A 15688-nucleotide genomic window follows, 5' to 3' on the forward strand; every position below is an offset into this window, starting at 1 on the left:
ATGGAGGGCTCAGAGCAGAGGGAGAGTTGCCCCAGGCTGGGTGTGGAGGTGACACAGGTGAGCCTGGGGAGGTGTTGACGGGACAGCAGTGAGGGCAGGGAGAATAGCCCAGATAAGGGCTTGGCGGCTGGTAGTGTTGGGGGAAGTAACCGAGACGTTCAGACTTCAAGGCCTTGACACGACACAGATTCAGATCCCACCAGAGGAAATGCTCACCCGTGGTCCGGAAAACGGCCCAGTCCTCCGCTCCACAGCCCGTGTCCCGCTTCAGTTCTGGGGAAACCCTGGCCCGCGTGGCCACATTCATAGCAGCAGGTTTGGGAGCTGGGGTTCCCCTGAAGTCTCCACTGCTGGATGAACCCCCCACCCCATTCTTCTGAACCCTTAACAAAACCCACTTCCTTTGTGAAACCTCTGCAAGACTAAGCAACACAGCTTTGGGGAACTAGTGTGTGCTCGGTCCTGTACTGGGCAGGACAGAAAAAATAGCAATAAATATAACTGCTACTATTTTTCCGGTGGTTATTAAACACCAGCCCTATTGGAGGAATTCATAAATGTAACCTCACCCATTTGATTGTGGAACCCTCAGAGGTGTCCACTGGGGGCAGGGGTAGAAACTACTGACCCTACTTGGTAAGAGGAGACAGGATCAGAGAGGGGAGGCGACGTCTCTGAGAAAACACAGTTGACTGAGTGTGGGGACCGGCTAGAGGCTCTGTGGGCTGTTCTCTTGTGCCCCCAGGCTCCACCCGGCTGGACTCATGGGACTGAGAAGGTGAGCTTTACCCTGTGTCCACCCATGCAGTGGGTGAAGACCACAGTGGGGGCAGAGTCCGGGCTGGAGTTATTTATGGGGCGCCTCCTGACTGACCACTCAGCAGGGACAGTGCTTGGGAAGGACCAGAGCTCTGAGGCCAAGGGAAGCAAGCCCTGTCCCTCTGAGAGCCCAGTGGAGAGACGGGTCAGAGGCAGCCTGGTTCCTTCATCCACCTGGGGCTGCCTCAGGCGTGTTGGATCCTGACAGGTGCTGTGTGGGGAGAAGAAAGGTCAGAAGGTTCCCAGCCCTGGGGGTGTGAGAGGGGAGGGTAGAGTGACAGGGACCTTGGGGAGGGGGAAGATGGTGAACATGAATCTGCGTTAAAGACAGCATGAGGACCCAGCTCAGTGTCCCCTGGGACATGGCAGCTGGCGTCAGGGACAGGTGTGGAGAGGGGGTCAGTGGAAGGTCAGCAGGGAGGGGCTGGCACTGAAGACTCCTCTGGGTGTCACGGGAGGGGTTGTGACTATTGAGCCTGCCTGGCAATGAAGCTGCACATCAGAGGGGAGGTGACTTTCTGGAGGGTAGGGCTGGTAGCTGATTGCCGGAACTCCAACTCCAACTTGGGGGCCAGGGAGGAGCTGGGCCAGGGTCTGCCTGGGGTCCCCCCAGCAGGCCAGGGTGTGGGGCAGAGCTTGGGGTCTGAGCCTCTCTGCTGTGTGACGTTGGCGGGTCTCTCAACTTCTCTGGACGTGAGCATCTAAACTGGGGTTGGGGGACTTCCCTGGTGGCGCAGTGGTTAAGAATCCGCCTGCCGATGCAGGGGACACGGGTTTGAGCCTAGGTCCAGTAAGATCCCACATGCCGCGGAGCAACAAAGCCCGTGCGCCACAACTACTGAGCCTGTGCTCTGGAGCCCGCGAGTCACAACTACTGAAGCCCACACACCACAACGAAGAGCAGCCCCCACTCGCCGCAACTAGAAAAAGCCCGCGCGCAGCAACGAAGACCCAACGCAGGCAAAAAATAAATAAAATAAAATAAAAAATAAGTAAATAAAAAAAATAAACTGGGGTTGGGGGTGGAGGTGGGGAGGAAGCAGGGGTTGTCAGCCCTCATTTGGCAGCCCGGAGCTAAAGAAGCCTGTCACCAAAGACAGAAGCATCCATCAAGTTCAATGTTTTATATCCACATCAGTATCAACGTACCATACAAAACCCGCCTGCCAGCCTGGCCAGGCAGGCAGGAGGTGGGGTGGGATGGGGGTCCGTGGGCGGCGTAGAAAACCAGGGCTCTCGTCCCAAAAGAGGAGAGAAAAGAGGGCTTTACGTACAGTCGAGGAAAAATAAAATCAGAGCCCGACATGATTGAGAAGAAGCCTTGAGTCTGCGTCGCGTAGAGGTGCTGTGGGCAGCGCTGCGTGTCGGCTGCCCCAGAGGTGCTGGTGGCCTCAGTTCCTGGGAGGCCTGGGGTCAGCTCATGAGTTTATTTTTACTTATTTTCTTTTTGGGGGTTACTTCTTGGCAGCAGCCCCGTCATGGTGTTAACCGGGTTTCACTTCAGGATTTGAAGGGGAAGTTGGGGTCTGTGGGGCAGGTCCCGCCTGGCCCCAAATGTCATGGATGAGGTTCCTGGAAGTGGCCAAGCGAAGTTCCTTCCTGCCCTGATCCCAGGTCTATGGCTTAAAAATCGGGGTACCCAGGTCGGGGCCGCACAGCCCGGAGGCCTCTGTAAACATGGCAGGTGCAGCCAAGGTGGGGCTTTGGGGACCCCGGGGGCCTGTCAGGGGCAGGGCACAGGGGTGTGGGTGGCCAGAGCTGCAGGGAGGGCAGTGCTGGTGGGGGAAGGGGGATGGAGTGGGAGAGGCGGGACCCCCACCACAGATACATAGAGGGACAGAGACCAAGAGGGAAAGAGAGGACAGACAGATGAAGCTAGAAAGAGACGAAGTGTGACAGCGGGAGACGGACAGAGACTCAGAGAAAGAGACATGGAGAGACAGGCAGACACGGAGGAGAACCTGAGAGAGACAGAATTGCAGAGAGATGAAGAGAAAAACAGATAGACCTGGAGAAATTCACAAAGACGAGAGAGATGGAGAAAACCCAAGAAAGAAGAGACAGGTTCAAAAAGATGGAGACCGCGGATGTAGCTGCCACCCCAGCCGGGCCAGTTCTCCTGCTCAGAGCTCAGCGGGTGGCAGGTGGGGGCCCGGGGCCCGGGGCGCGCACAGGATGGGCAAGCGTGACGGTGAGCGCGTCATTGTGCTGCACCAGCGAGGCGTGCTGGTAGTGCAGCACCAGCTCCTTCAGTGACCCGTACAAGTTGTAGGGTTCTGCGAAGCCGAAGCCCGTGGCGGTGCGGTAGATGACGCAGTGCTTGGTGTCGCCATCCACCCTGTGGGTGCAGGCGAAGGGGTGGGTCAGATGGGCCCCCACCAGGCTCTCCCAGCCCCGTCCCCCTACTCCTGTCGGGTGACCCTGCCTGGGACCCATATCTCCCCATTTCCTGGATGCTGGATGCCGACCCGGTCCAGACCCCGCAATCTCCTGCTTTGATACTGTTCCAGCTTCCTCCCCTGTCCCCAAGAATCCAGGGCTTCTTCCTGACTGTCCTCCCGAGGCCTAACATACAGTTGGCACTCAATGAGAGCTCTCGGAAGGAATGGGCGGATCCCTCCTCCCCACCTTCAGTCCACTCTCCGTTCCCTTGCCAGGCACTCACACCACAGAACAGGCATAGCAGCCCCGCTGGCTGCTTTCACGGATGAGGAAGGTGCCATCCCGCTTGCCACTCAGCATTTCCTCAGCTTGGGTGCGGTTGATCTTGCCTACATACCACGTGCGTTCCTCATGGTGGGGGAGATCATCTTCATCCTCCATCAGTGAGTACTGGCTGCGGGGGAGGCAGGGAGGAGCCCTGGTCACTTACTCGTTAGCCTCCAAGGTCCCCCTGCCACCTGGACAACTCTCCCTCCGTGGTGAACTCCTACTCATTCTGCAAAGCCCACCAAAAATGGCCCCTCCCCTGGGACAACCCCTCCCCCCCCCCCACCAAGTGGTCACTCACTCCTCAGTCTCGTTCTTGATCCCCAACCATTCATTGATTTTCTTCTGCCGGGCACCTTTCTGAGTGAGCCACCTGGGGGGAAGAGGAAAGGTGGGCTCCTGCTGCTCCGCTGGTAGGGGAACAGCAGCTGCAACACAGGCAGGGTGAGCCACCATGGGCCAGGCCAGCCTGGCTGGAGGCAAGGGCTGACTAGTGCAGGTTCTGGGTGTGATACCCCTGGTTGCCACGAGGGGTCAGCCTTGGCCTGGCCAAGGACCACTTGAACCCAGATGGACTCCCCAAGCTCTGCCAGGGAACCCCCCTATTTATTATGTTTCTGTTAACACTTTTTGAGACCCTGGATTGTGCCATCATGGCAAGGTCTTGTCACTATCAGAGGCTCAGTCCCGGGGACTGCACAGTGGTGCGCCTTTGCACAGGGCAGCTTTACAAAGGACTTTGAAAGGACCAAGTGAGCTAATGTGTGCACGGTGCTTGGCACACAACAGGTGCACATGAACGTCAAAGACCCAGGCGGAAGAAGGAAGCTGCTGATGAAGTCCTCAGTGGGTCAGTGGGCAGAGGAGGGATCCTGGGCTCAGGCTGGGCACCGTGTGCTGGGCTGCACAGTTGGCATTCATGGAGTGGACCCTGTCGGAGGCTCCCAATGGCCCGGCCTCGTGAGAGCAGTGTTCCCATTCCACAACTGAGGCTGAGGCCGCCGCACAGGGAGCCCTTCTGAGGGGGATGGGAGGGGCCTGATCGAGAGGGAAGGGGCTGGCGGACAGAAGAGGGGGCTAGGAGACTAGGTGGGGCTAGCTGGTGGAGAAAGCAAGAGTGAGATGCATGCAGAGGTCACCTCGCCAGGTGCCCCTGCACTAACGGGGGGATCCACGGGTGAGCGCAGAGCCAGGCACTCACACGAGGTACTGGTCTCTGATCTTGCGCAGCTGCATGAGGTCTGGCTTGAGGCTGTTCATGCGCTTGTCAATCTCTCGGTTGTCGGAGGCCTGTGCCCGCAGCTCCTGTTCCAGCTTTGTGCGGCTCTCGTGGATCTCAGCAATGCGAGACTTAAGTCGCTCTGAGTTCAGCAGGATCCTGTAGGAGGAGTGGCTCAGAGGCCTCAGATGGCTTCCAGTATCTAAGCCTTTGGACATGCTGTTTCCCTGATTGCTCTTTCTGGCAAACTCCTATTCATCCTTCAAAACCCATTTCAACCGACCCTCTCTTCCCCTGAAACCCAGGCTGCCCCTTCTGTTTCCTTTCTTTCCCCACTTGCGCTGTGTCAGATGAAGGTGCGGTAGGGCAGGGCAGAGGAACCAGACTCACCTCTGCATCTCTTTCTCATTGCCCTCACGCCGGAAGCGCTCCAGATATTCCTTGCTGCACTTCTCCTGTGTCTGGCCCTGCTCTTCAAAGATCTTGATAGTCTCATTGAAGGCCTCGATGGCTGTGCGCTTCATCTGCAGTTCCTGGAGGAAGGGGTAAATCTGAGCACCTCCTGGGACTCCCTGCAAGTCCCTCAGGAGGGATAAAGGCAGATCCCAACCTGATATGGAGACTTTGCTCAAGCTGTTCCCTCCACCGCGTGCATCGTTCCTCTAGCCCCTCCTTCACCAAATGAACTCTTATTCAGCCTTCAAATCCCACACTCCCCAAACCCCCTCTTCCTTTAGATCCTCCTTTAGGCACCTTAAAAAATACCTGGGTCTGTGAGCACGGCTGAGAATTAATGATAAATCTAGTTGCTACAATTCATGGGGCTCCTTCTCGGAGTAGATGCTGCACCAAACACCTTCCATGCATCATCTCATAAAACCTCCCAATAGCCTCTTACAAAGTCAGAACTATTAATGGGGAAACTGAGGCTCAGGGGGCCTAAGCCATTTCCACGGTCATGATGTTCCTAATTGATCCCAGACAGGTATCTTGTCCACTTAGAACCTCAGGTGACCCATCACTAGAAAGGGGACAAGACAGAAATTGCTCAGCGACTACAGGGGAGACAGAGAAATTCCCTGCTTGAGATGGATGTTCAATCTGAATAAGTTGCATCTCAACTTACAAAAGAAATTTATTAACACAGTCCTTGAGTAATAAAACCTCCCCCCACTTCCCTGTTTTTAAAAGACACTGCTCTTTCCCATGACCTCTTGACCCTTTGTCTTAGGCAACTCTTCGTCAGGCGGTTATCATCATTTTGAATAACATCCAGGTTGAAGGGGATGGAGAAGTAATTAAGACTCACGGTTCCAGTTTCCAGATGGGGAGACTGAGGCCCAGAGGCTCAACCAAGACATCTCCCACAGCTCAGCCGCTCCTGGGAGGCTGGTTGGTGCCTCTTCATCTGTTTTGTTTTTTTTAGAAACACATACATTGATTTCTATGTTTTTAGGGTGGTCTCTGGTTGTAAGAGCCTGCTGTGACCTAGAAGTGGACGTCTGTCCCTGTGGCCTTGGCACTGCCCTTCCGTGCCTGGGTCTCCCGGGGTGCGCTGGCCCGCGGTACCTGGGAGGTGCGTGTGTACTCCTCGTAGAGCTGGTCATACTCGCGGCTCTTGTCCTGGTACTGCTGGTGGTAGACCTTGAGCTGGGCGCCCACTGCTTCCACACTATCCTCCTTGACGATCTGGTCCTGGGGATAGCCGGTGCTGTCAGGCAAGCTACCTGGGAAACAGGCCCAGGCCCGGCCAGGCACCACCCACCCCCGCCCCCAGCTCCCACCCCAGCCCTGCACCTGCTGGTACTTGGACACCGGGTAGAGGAGTCGCGTGTCCAGCTTGGCGTTGTACTGAGCCAGCGACTCGTGGCGGTAGTGGGTGATGAGGTCCACAACAGAGCAGAAGGTGAGTGGCTCCGAAAAGCCATAGTGTCCGTCTCGGTGGAAGACCTTGATCAGCTTGTTGTTCCCACCTTTCCTAGGGGTGGGTGAGAGGGGATGTCAGCGACTAGCAGCATCTGCAGACCCAGCAACGTCCCACTGGCTGTGCGACCCCCAGTCCTCTGACCTGGGTGTTCTCCCTCCCACCGCTCACCCCTGGTCTCCCTGAAGGGACAGGCCCCCACCTGAGGGTCAGCGTGTACTCCCCCTGGATCTTGCTAGATGCATCTCGGACCAGAAAGGTGCCATCAGGTGTGTCCCGCAGTTTCTCATTTACCTCCTCCCTGTGGAGACAGCCAGGACTGGGGCTGACCACTGAGAGACCCGACCCCTCAGGCTTTGCCCACCATGTGGCTCCACCCCACAACCCTACCTGGAGATGTCACCCCAGTACCACTCAGCATCCTGCAGGGAGGGCGGGTTGCCCCCATTGACCAGGCCTGTGGGGGCTGGCTTTGCCTTGGGGGGTTTTGGTGGCAGTGCTGGGGGACAGGAAAACAAATGCACACTGAGCACCAACTGTATACTGTGGCCAGCTCCCATTGCAACCAAGCCTGCCGAAACTGGCAGGGCTCCGAGTCAGCATTCTTGGTCCCCAACGACAGGAGCTAATACAAGGGGGTGGAGGTCACCTGGGGGCGCAATCTCCTGTTCCTCCAGATGTTCCTGAAGCAACTTCTCCACCAGTAGCGCAGGGAGGTCGGGGGTAGCCTCAGTCCTAGGGGGAAGGGACGTGTGGTGAGCGCTGGGTAGGGCCTGGTGTGCACAGGGCCCTGCATGTGCTTGCACGTCTGGCGGGGGGTCTATGTGAAAGCATGCGAGGGGAAGAAGAGTAGATGACGCAGGCTGGTGTGGGAGACCCACTACTGTTTATGCATATGCAGTTAGCGCCCAATAGGTATTCATACAACAAACAACAGGAGTCAGCATGTGAAGGAAGGTACAGACACCACCCAAGTGCCTGCCCTCCGGTCTAGGCCCCATCGCCTTGTCCCAAGCCCTGCTAGAGTCTTCCTGGACCTCAAGTCCCACCCCTTGTTACCTTTCCTAGCTCGCCCATCATGACAGCTCTGGCCTCTTCCCCGCTGGGCCCCGTCCATACTCCTTTCTCATCGTCTAGACCCCCGCCCTGGCTACGTCTCCAGCCCTTCCTCCATCTAAAGACCCACCCCTTTTTGCTCCGGCTCAGCCCCGCCTCCCCAGGCCTCTCACCCGTCGGGCGCGCCCCCTGGCGGCGGCGGAGGCGACGGCGCCCGCAGAAGCAGCGGCCCAAAGGCGGCGCTCAGGGCACGCACAGCTGGGCCCAAGGCTGGGGCGCGCCGGGCCACCCGGCCCAGGTGCTGGAGCAGGAAGCGCAGTGTGAGCGCGCTGTGCAGCGGCAGCGTCGGGGGCTCCAGCGCCGGCCCCACGGGCCCCGCGGCCTCTGCGGACAGACGGCCAGGGGAGGGTGAGCCAGGGCCGGCACCCGCTCGCCCCAGCGCCCTCCCCAGTCGGGCTTCCCGCCAGACTCACCCCGCAGGGCTCGGTGTGCCTCAGCCGCGGCCTCGGGTGTCACAAGGGGTGCGGGCAGCGCCAGCAGGAAGCCCTTCACGCCATCAGTCAGGGCTGCAGCGTCCCACTGCTCCATATCGCTCAGCGACCAGTCTGCGGGTGCAAGGGGGATACATCGATCCAAGGCGGGTGCAAGGAGGGGACATCATCCGTCCGGGGCAGGTTCCTCTCCCACTCTTGCCCACTGAAGCTTCCCCTCACCTGTGCGCGTGGCAGGTGCCTCAGGCCTGTAGCTGTCTAGCCCTGTGGGGAAGGGGATGGGGTAGGTTAGTGCCACCCCACGTGGCAAGGCCAGCTCTCAAATGCTGCCTCGACCCCCGTGTGGTGTCTGGGGTGGCTGCTAACCTCCCAGAGGTAAGAACAGGGCGAGGGGAGGGAAATGGTGGCAGAGGGCATGGCACATGCAATGATGGGGTCTACATTCCCCCGGGAGTTACTCCTTCCCCAACTCAACATGGAGGCCCAGAACATCCAGACTCAGCCTCTTCCCATACAGAGTGAGCCCAGCAGCCCTGTTAAGGAGATGAGTTGCCCATCACCAGAGGTAAGCAAGCAGAATCCAGGGGTTGCAGCCAGGCCGAGGCTCACCTGTCCGCTCAATGGCCTCCACAAGTTTCACCAGGATAGGGGGAGCCACATCAGGCGGGGAGAACTGCTCGGGTAGGTCAGGGAGTGTGAGGCCTGGCAGGAGGGGACAGAATGTTGGCAGGGTCCCTAGAAGGACCCCGGTCCCTCTCTTTGCCTGCTGCATCTCAGCCCAAGTGCCTGGCATCTGGACCACCACTCTGGGGGGGGAACAGAAGGCCCAGCTGGTGGGGCTGGGAGGGCTGAATTAGTGGGAAACGATTTTCTAGATTAAAATATCAATTCACCCAACTACACAGGCCAGCTAGAGTTGGCTGACTAGTGTCCTCCCAAATGGTATGTCCACTTCCTAATCTCTGGTACCTGTGACTGTGACCTTACTTGGAAATAGGGTCTTTGCGGATATAATTAAGGTAAAGATTTCAAGATGAGATCCCTAAATCCAATGACTGGTGTCTTTATAAGAGAAGGCCATATGAAGGGAGAGGCAGAGATTGGGGTGATGTGGCCACAAGCCAAGGTACACCTGGAGCCCCCAGAAGCTGGAAGAAGCAAGGAAAGATCCTCCCTTAAAGCCTCTGGACAGAGCACAGCCCTGCCCACACCTCGATTTTGGACTTCTGGTCTCCGGAACCATGAGAGAATAAACTCCTGTTGTTTGAGGCCACCGGTTTGTGGTAGTTCATTACAGCAGCCACAGGACGCCCATACAGCAGGTTTAGGGCTCTGCCATTGCTTGCTGTGCAACCTCAGGCACAGGACCCACCCTCTCTGTGCCTCAGATTCCTCAACTGAGAAACTGGTCGATGGCATCATCTCTCCTTTCTCAGTGGGAACAACAAAGTGGTTGAAGAGAGTAAAAGGAAAATACCCCAGCTGGATCAGAACACCTCATTCCAAGGACCTTTCTCCATTTTCTAAGTCATTTTGCTTAAAAAAAAAAAAAAATTCCCCCCTTTTAAAAATGCTGACCTCCTTCCGTGTCCCAACCCCGCCCCCCCCAGCCCCGTGTTTCTGCCCCGCCCAGCCTTTTGTGCTCAGGCGCACTCTGCCTGCACAGCCACCATTTGATGCAGCTTTGGCCCTTGGCGGGGACGCCCTGGCACACAGCAGGAGCAAGCTGGGGCCTGCGGGGCCTCCCTGAGTGATGGGCCAGGTGGTGCCTTGAGCCGAAGAAAGGCCCAGCTGTGTCAAAAATGCAAAAAAAAAAAAAAAAGTGAGCGAACAAGGGGAGGTGGGTGACATCCCAGCGGGTAGGGAGGCTCTGAAATTCAACTTTGAAATTTGCCTGTGACCAGTTTGCAAAGCATGGAGGGAGGTCCCATTAGAATAGGCATTATCCCCATTTTACGGATGAGGAACTGAGGCTCAGGGAGGGAGCAACCTCCCCGTGGGTGCACAGCCAGACGGGGGCACAGGTGACATCAGGGTTTGGCATGCAGCTCCCTGCGTGGAGTTGAATGGAGGGAAGGCAGCTGCAGCCTGCTGCCTGGTGGTCCCAGGATCCCGGAGGGTCAGGGCTTGAACAAAAGGACTAGTACCCCCCATTTCCAGATGAGGAAACTGAGGCCTGGAGAGGGCTGGTCCTAGCCGATGTCACATAGTCCTGGAAGATTTGGAGGGTGGGGCTGGGTGGCCGCCCGGAGTGGGGATGTGTGTGGTGTCTGGACCCAGGCCAGGCACAGGAGGGAGGCGGCTGTTACCAGGGGGAGAGGCAGATTCTGGCTGGGAGCCCGGATGGGGCCGCCTCCTGCTCCTCTAGGCCGAGGCGGGACGCAGGCACTGGCCCTGGAGACGCCAGATGCTGCAAAGCCCAAGCCAGCAACCATGCTGCCTCAGCACCCCGCCATTCCACGCCACGCTGTGGGACCCTGGCCTGACCCTCTTTGGGCATCAGTGTCCCTCGGGCACAAAACCAGGCAGGCCGTCGGGTGGGGCCACGGTGCCTCCCAGGGGCTTTGGCCTTCACTGGGTGACTGCCCCTGAGCGAGTGGTTCAACCCCCTTGCACCTTGGTCTCCACATCTGTACACAGGGCCTCACTGGGCGGCTGTGAGGGTCGGAGCAGACCACGCCGGGCGCTCAGCACTCATCAGCCTCCTCCCCACAAGCTAAGCCTCGGTTTCCCTGGTTGGAACCCACACGCCCTGCCCAGCATACAGCCCGGCACGCAGCAATTGCAGCCTACGTTCAGTGCCCTGATTCTCCACTCCCAGGATACTCTTTGGAAGTAGGGATGGCCGAGGGTCTCTTTGGGGAGGGATGTAGAGTCCTCACACGTCACTGTGCTGCGTGGCCTCGACTGAGTAGCCCACCTTCTTTGGGCTTTTTGGCTCTCTTCATTTTGGAAACCGGAAAATTAGGGTTACAACAAAGGGGGTTCCTCAAGGGATTCTGTCTGCAAACCACAAGATGAAGCTAAATTGAGCCCCTGAATCTTACTGGACACTCCCTATTGTCCTCAAAATCAATCACACGAAGTCCTTGAGGTGAGGACCCTGCCCCTTTCCTCACTCCGCTCCACCTGATGGCTTGTTCCCTGAACCCGTAATGACATTCCCACCTCAGGGCTTTTGTCCTCGATGTACCTGCTGCCCGGAGCCCTTTACCCCCATCTCTCCTGAGAGGCTCCTTCCTCACAGCATCTGTCATCACCTAATCATGTTCTCATCACTTCTTGAACCAGAAGCCCCATGAGGGCAGGGCCAGGCCTTGTGTCCACCACTCGGTGCCCAGTGCCATGAACTGCATCCAGCCCTTGACGGCAGTGTAATGAACACTTGCCGACCAACCAAATGTCCTTATTCCTCCTCTCCTAGAAGAAGCACCGTTGCCTCATGGGAGAGAAGAAGTCTGAGGGCACTCCCCCTTTCCCCCAGCCCTGCCAGGGGCCCTACCTGTTGCTCACCTGGCTCAGGGGGCCCATCTCGGGGCCTGGCAGGCAGTGGGCGTGGGCCACGTGGGCGAGGCCCAGGCCGGGCCAGGGTCACAGGCCCTAGGAACTCAACATAGGTGCCAGGGAAGTCGCCGCGCTGCCGTGTACGCTCATTGAGGCCAGGCATCCAGCCCACGCTCTGTGGGCAGCGCTCGCTGCCCTCGGCCACGCCCAGCGCCTGCAGGGCTGCCCTGCTCACCACCAGCACGTCGCCCGGCAGCAGCTCCAGGTCCTCTGGCCGCTCCCGGCGGAACGGGTACAACGCACGGTATTGGAAGCCCTCGGCGCCAGCCATGGCTGGGCAGGGTGGGGTATGGATGGTCAGGTGGCTGCTCGGGGCCCCAGTGGCCCCATCAGCCTGGGGTGGGGGCCAGGAGGGTCCGCTGGGTGGGCTTGGGGACTCAGACCTCTATTTCCACCAAGAAGTTACAGCTGACCACAGGGGATGCTCACGCCTTGCTTCCCACCATTGTTCCACGACCCTGACAAGGGTCACTCGTTGCTCGGTCCACCATTCGTCAACTGGTGGGAGGGGGGCGGCAGCAGCGTGATCTCAGGTCACTCAGCCGCTGCGTCCCCCCTCAATCCGTAGGGCTGGGCTGGGCCGCTCACTCCCTCACATGGGGGGCCATCGGCTCCCGAGGCTGGCGGCTCTTCCAGCTGCGCCAGGCGAGGGGGCCGAGGGCACAGGCTGTCACCATGCTCGGCTCGGGACACCGACCTAGGGGGAGAGGGGCAGGGCAGCATCAGCCAGTTTGGACTCCTGCCACCCCCAACTCAGAGATGGGCCCAAACACCAGGTTAGAATCCCCTGACTCATTGGGTAACGGGGGGGCCAGTCCCTGCCCCCTCAGTTTCCCCAGCTGTAAAATGGGTACAATAATAGCCCTCCTTTGGGGTTGTTGGGGGCAGAGCTCCAAAGAATCTGCCCCGGGCATATTGCATGCTCAGTAAACAAGCTCTTCATCATCCCTGTTAGAGATGGGAAATCTGAGGCTCAGAGCAGGGAGGTCTTTGTTGGACAACTCAATGGGCCAGGATGCCAGGACTCAAAAACTCAGATCCGTCCAACTTCAAAAGGCCCAGGATAGATGAGAGGAGGCAGCAGCCACATGACAGACAGTTATACCCAGAGTGGGTAGGGTGTAATGTGTGATGCTCAGGGTGCTGTGGGAGCCCCGAGGAGAGACTGGGCCAGCTGAGCACAGAAGGAGGCATCAGGGGCAAAAGGCGGTAGGAAAGGAGGTACAAGCAGAGGCCCCAGCACAGGCAAAGGCCTAGAGGTGAGTCCAAACAAATGGATCTCTGATCTCTGCGGGGGAGGAGGGAATGGGGGGGGGCGGTGTCCAGACATTGCTCAGTTTGGTGCCTACAGTAGGTACTCAAAACAGAAGGGAGGTGGTGGGAGGCCAAGAGGACCTTAGCCCCAGGGTAGACATGGAGCCAGTAAAGGGTGGAGGAAAGGAGGGCACTGCAACTGCCAAGAGGGAGGCTGCTGGATGCAGGGGCAATGATCACCCCTTAGGAGCCCCCAGTCTCAGGGAGACACAGCCCAGCACAGACACATTCTCAATCTCAGCCCTGCAGGTTCAGTCCTCCAGAGAGGTTGGGGGGTGGTAGGCGGTGCTTTTCCTAGGGGCGGGTCCTCACAGAGGAGAGGAGGGGGCACGGGCCAGAGGAAATAGTACAGGCAGACCTGACAGCAAGAAATGCTTGCCAAGAGTTCAGGGTGGCTTTAAGAAAGCCGCAGACCACGCAGGGCCCTCGAGTGCCAGGCAGAGGGTCAGACTGTATCCCTCGACCACGGGAGCAGCAAGAGGTGTCCGAGCAGGGGGCACAAGCTCCACATTCCAGGACGCCCCAACTTACCCGCTCCCTGGCCCCTGTACCCCCACTCTACAGGTGGGGAAACTGAGGCCCAGCGGGGGGGACGTCCAGGAAACCGCTTAAATCCGCTTGCCTGCCCACCTCCGCGCCCAGCTGAGCACACGTTTGCACACGCCCCGGTGTGCGCGCCTGGGAACCAGCGCTCCCCGAATCCAAGAGGCGGGTGGAGAGGCCAGGCCTGGCTGGGGTCTTGGCGGCTGGACTCAGGGCCTCCGCGCTCACGCGTGTGCAGACGTGCACTCGGGCCTGCGTGGACCCCGCAGCCCGGCCCAGGGGCTGGAAGTGGAGTCGACCCTCTACCGTCTTGCACCCCACTATGCCCCACACAATGCCTGGGCGCCCCTCATTACTGCTCGATGCCCCACTCCCGGCAGGGCCTCCCTCAATTCAGGGCCGCAGCTCCAACCCCTTATCTCTGCCTAGGGTCCCCCGTTCCGCCCCCATCGTCCGGGGAAGGCTGCAACGCAGCCAGGTCGAGCCAGAGGCCTCCCGCTCCCTGCGGCCCCCAGTTTCCGCGGGGCCCGATGCAGCCCTGCTCGCATTCTGGCTTCCACCGTGGCCCCACACTCTGCCTGGGCGCCCCGCATCTGACCGAACCCCCAGACCGGCCTGCCACGCGGACCAACCCGGACTTACCTGGTCGCGGCCGCCACCGCTGCTGCCGCGGCCGCCGTCACGCAGAGCCGAGCCAGACCCGTAGCTCCACCGCGGCCGCCGTCGCCGCAGCCGCGGGATCCCCACCTCCGCCGCCGCCGAGGTTCCGAACGGTCGGGCCCGCCCCCGGCGGAAACGGCCGAGCGTATTCGGGCCGGGAGGGTGCAATGAGGCCGAGGCGGAGCCTGGGAACGCTCGAATGCTTCCGGAAAGAGCCGAACGTACTCCCGCGGGACTGGAGGGTAACGGGGGTGGGGGTGGGGCGCCCCGAGATAGCCGATCATTGCCGGAAACAGCCGAACATACTCGGGTCAGATGAATAATTCCGAGGCTGGGCTCGGCTAGGCTCGGCTGGACTCAGAGATACCCGAGCGATTCCGGAAATGACCGAGCGCGCTCCCCCTGGACCGGCAGAACAGAGGCTGGGCCCCGAGACTTCGGAAAGTTTCTGGAAAGAACCAAGGGTGCTCGGTCCCAAATGAGGCCCTGGGAACTTAGATCTAGAGGCGACCACCAGCTTCCGGAAACTGCCGAAGCATGGACGGCTCCAGAGGGCGAGTGAGGTGGCCCAGAACTCAGGACATGGAGGCGGCAGAGTTGGGGGGAGGGGCTCAGCCGAAAGCTGCGCTTTTCAGGAAACAAGCTGAGAGCCGAGAAGGAGCCGGGGTTGAAAGCCGGGGTTTCCGTGGTAGCCCAGAGCGTCCGGAAACAGCTGAACTAACTCTCTCGGGTAGGGAGAACTAGTCCAACGCCTGTCCAGATGCACACTGTTTCCGGAGATAGCCGAAGACACTCGGAAACGGGGCGTGGCCAAAGGTTTCCGACCTACGGAGCGCTTCGGAAGTAACCGAACGCGCTCGGGCTGGGTTGGGTTCCAGCGGTGGCGAGGGGAACTTTAGGGCACAGCCCAAGCAAAGACCGGTTAAAAAAGGACACAAAGATGGTTTATTTATTTATTAACACAGCTTCAGGGCCCCAGACGGGTGTCTGGATGAAGCTTCTAAGGACAGAGCCCATGATGGGTACTCAATTCAGAGAGGGCAGCAGGAGGCCAGGACCAGAGAAGGCATCAGGAAGAATCTCAACAGTGAATTCCCAGCAGCCTTCAAAACCCACTTCAAGGGCTTCCCTGGTGGCGCAGTGGTTGAGAATCTGCCTGCCAATGCAGGGGACACGGGTTCGAGCCCTGGTCTGGGACGATCCCACATGCCGCGGAGCGACTAGGCCCGTGAGCCACAATTGCTGAGCCTGCGCGTCTGGAGCCTGTGCTCCGCAACAAGTAGAGGCCGCGATAGTGAGAGGCCCGCGCACCGCAATGAAGAGTGGCCCCCACTTGCCACAACTAGAGAAAGCCCTCGCACAGAAACAAAGACCCAACACAGCCAAAAA

At 59.1% G+C, this 15688-nt stretch overlaps 1 protein-coding gene across 2 annotated transcripts; it reads right to left on the reverse strand.

Annotated features, from left to right (window-relative positions):
• Positions 1 to 1937: 1937 nt before the first annotated feature.
• Positions 1938 to 14378, reverse strand: PIK3R2 (phosphoinositide-3-kinase regulatory subunit 2). Of its 2 annotated transcripts, XM_061190240.1 has the most exons (16): positions 14282 to 14378; positions 11732 to 12479; positions 8828 to 8920; positions 8441 to 8482; positions 8201 to 8332; positions 7901 to 8111; positions 7321 to 7406; positions 7062 to 7170; positions 6874 to 6972; positions 6545 to 6725; positions 6317 to 6442; positions 5138 to 5280; positions 4730 to 4906; positions 3830 to 3901; positions 3485 to 3655; positions 1938 to 3157 (listed from the first exon to the last, which is right to left on the reverse strand). In XM_061190240.1, exons 2-16 carry the CDS (start codon positions 12051 to 12053, stop codon positions 2950 to 2952), a joined length of 2172 nt encoding a protein of 723 aa, XP_061046223.1. In that variant the 5' UTR covers positions 12054 to 12479; positions 14282 to 14378; the 3' UTR covers positions 1938 to 2949. The 2 variants fall into 2 exon arrangements, with proteins under 2 accessions (XP_061046223.1, XP_061046224.1); XM_061190241.1 differs by lacking the exons at positions 8828 to 8920; positions 11732 to 12479.
• Between the last annotated feature and the right edge of the window lie 1310 nt (positions 14379 to 15688).

Source organism: Eubalaena glacialis, chromosome 4, assembly GCF_028564815.1.
Source record: "Eubalaena glacialis isolate mEubGla1 chromosome 4, mEubGla1.1.hap2.+ XY, whole genome shotgun sequence".
In the NCBI taxonomy this organism is placed as follows: Eukaryota; Metazoa; Chordata; class Mammalia; order Artiodactyla; family Balaenidae; genus Eubalaena; species Eubalaena glacialis.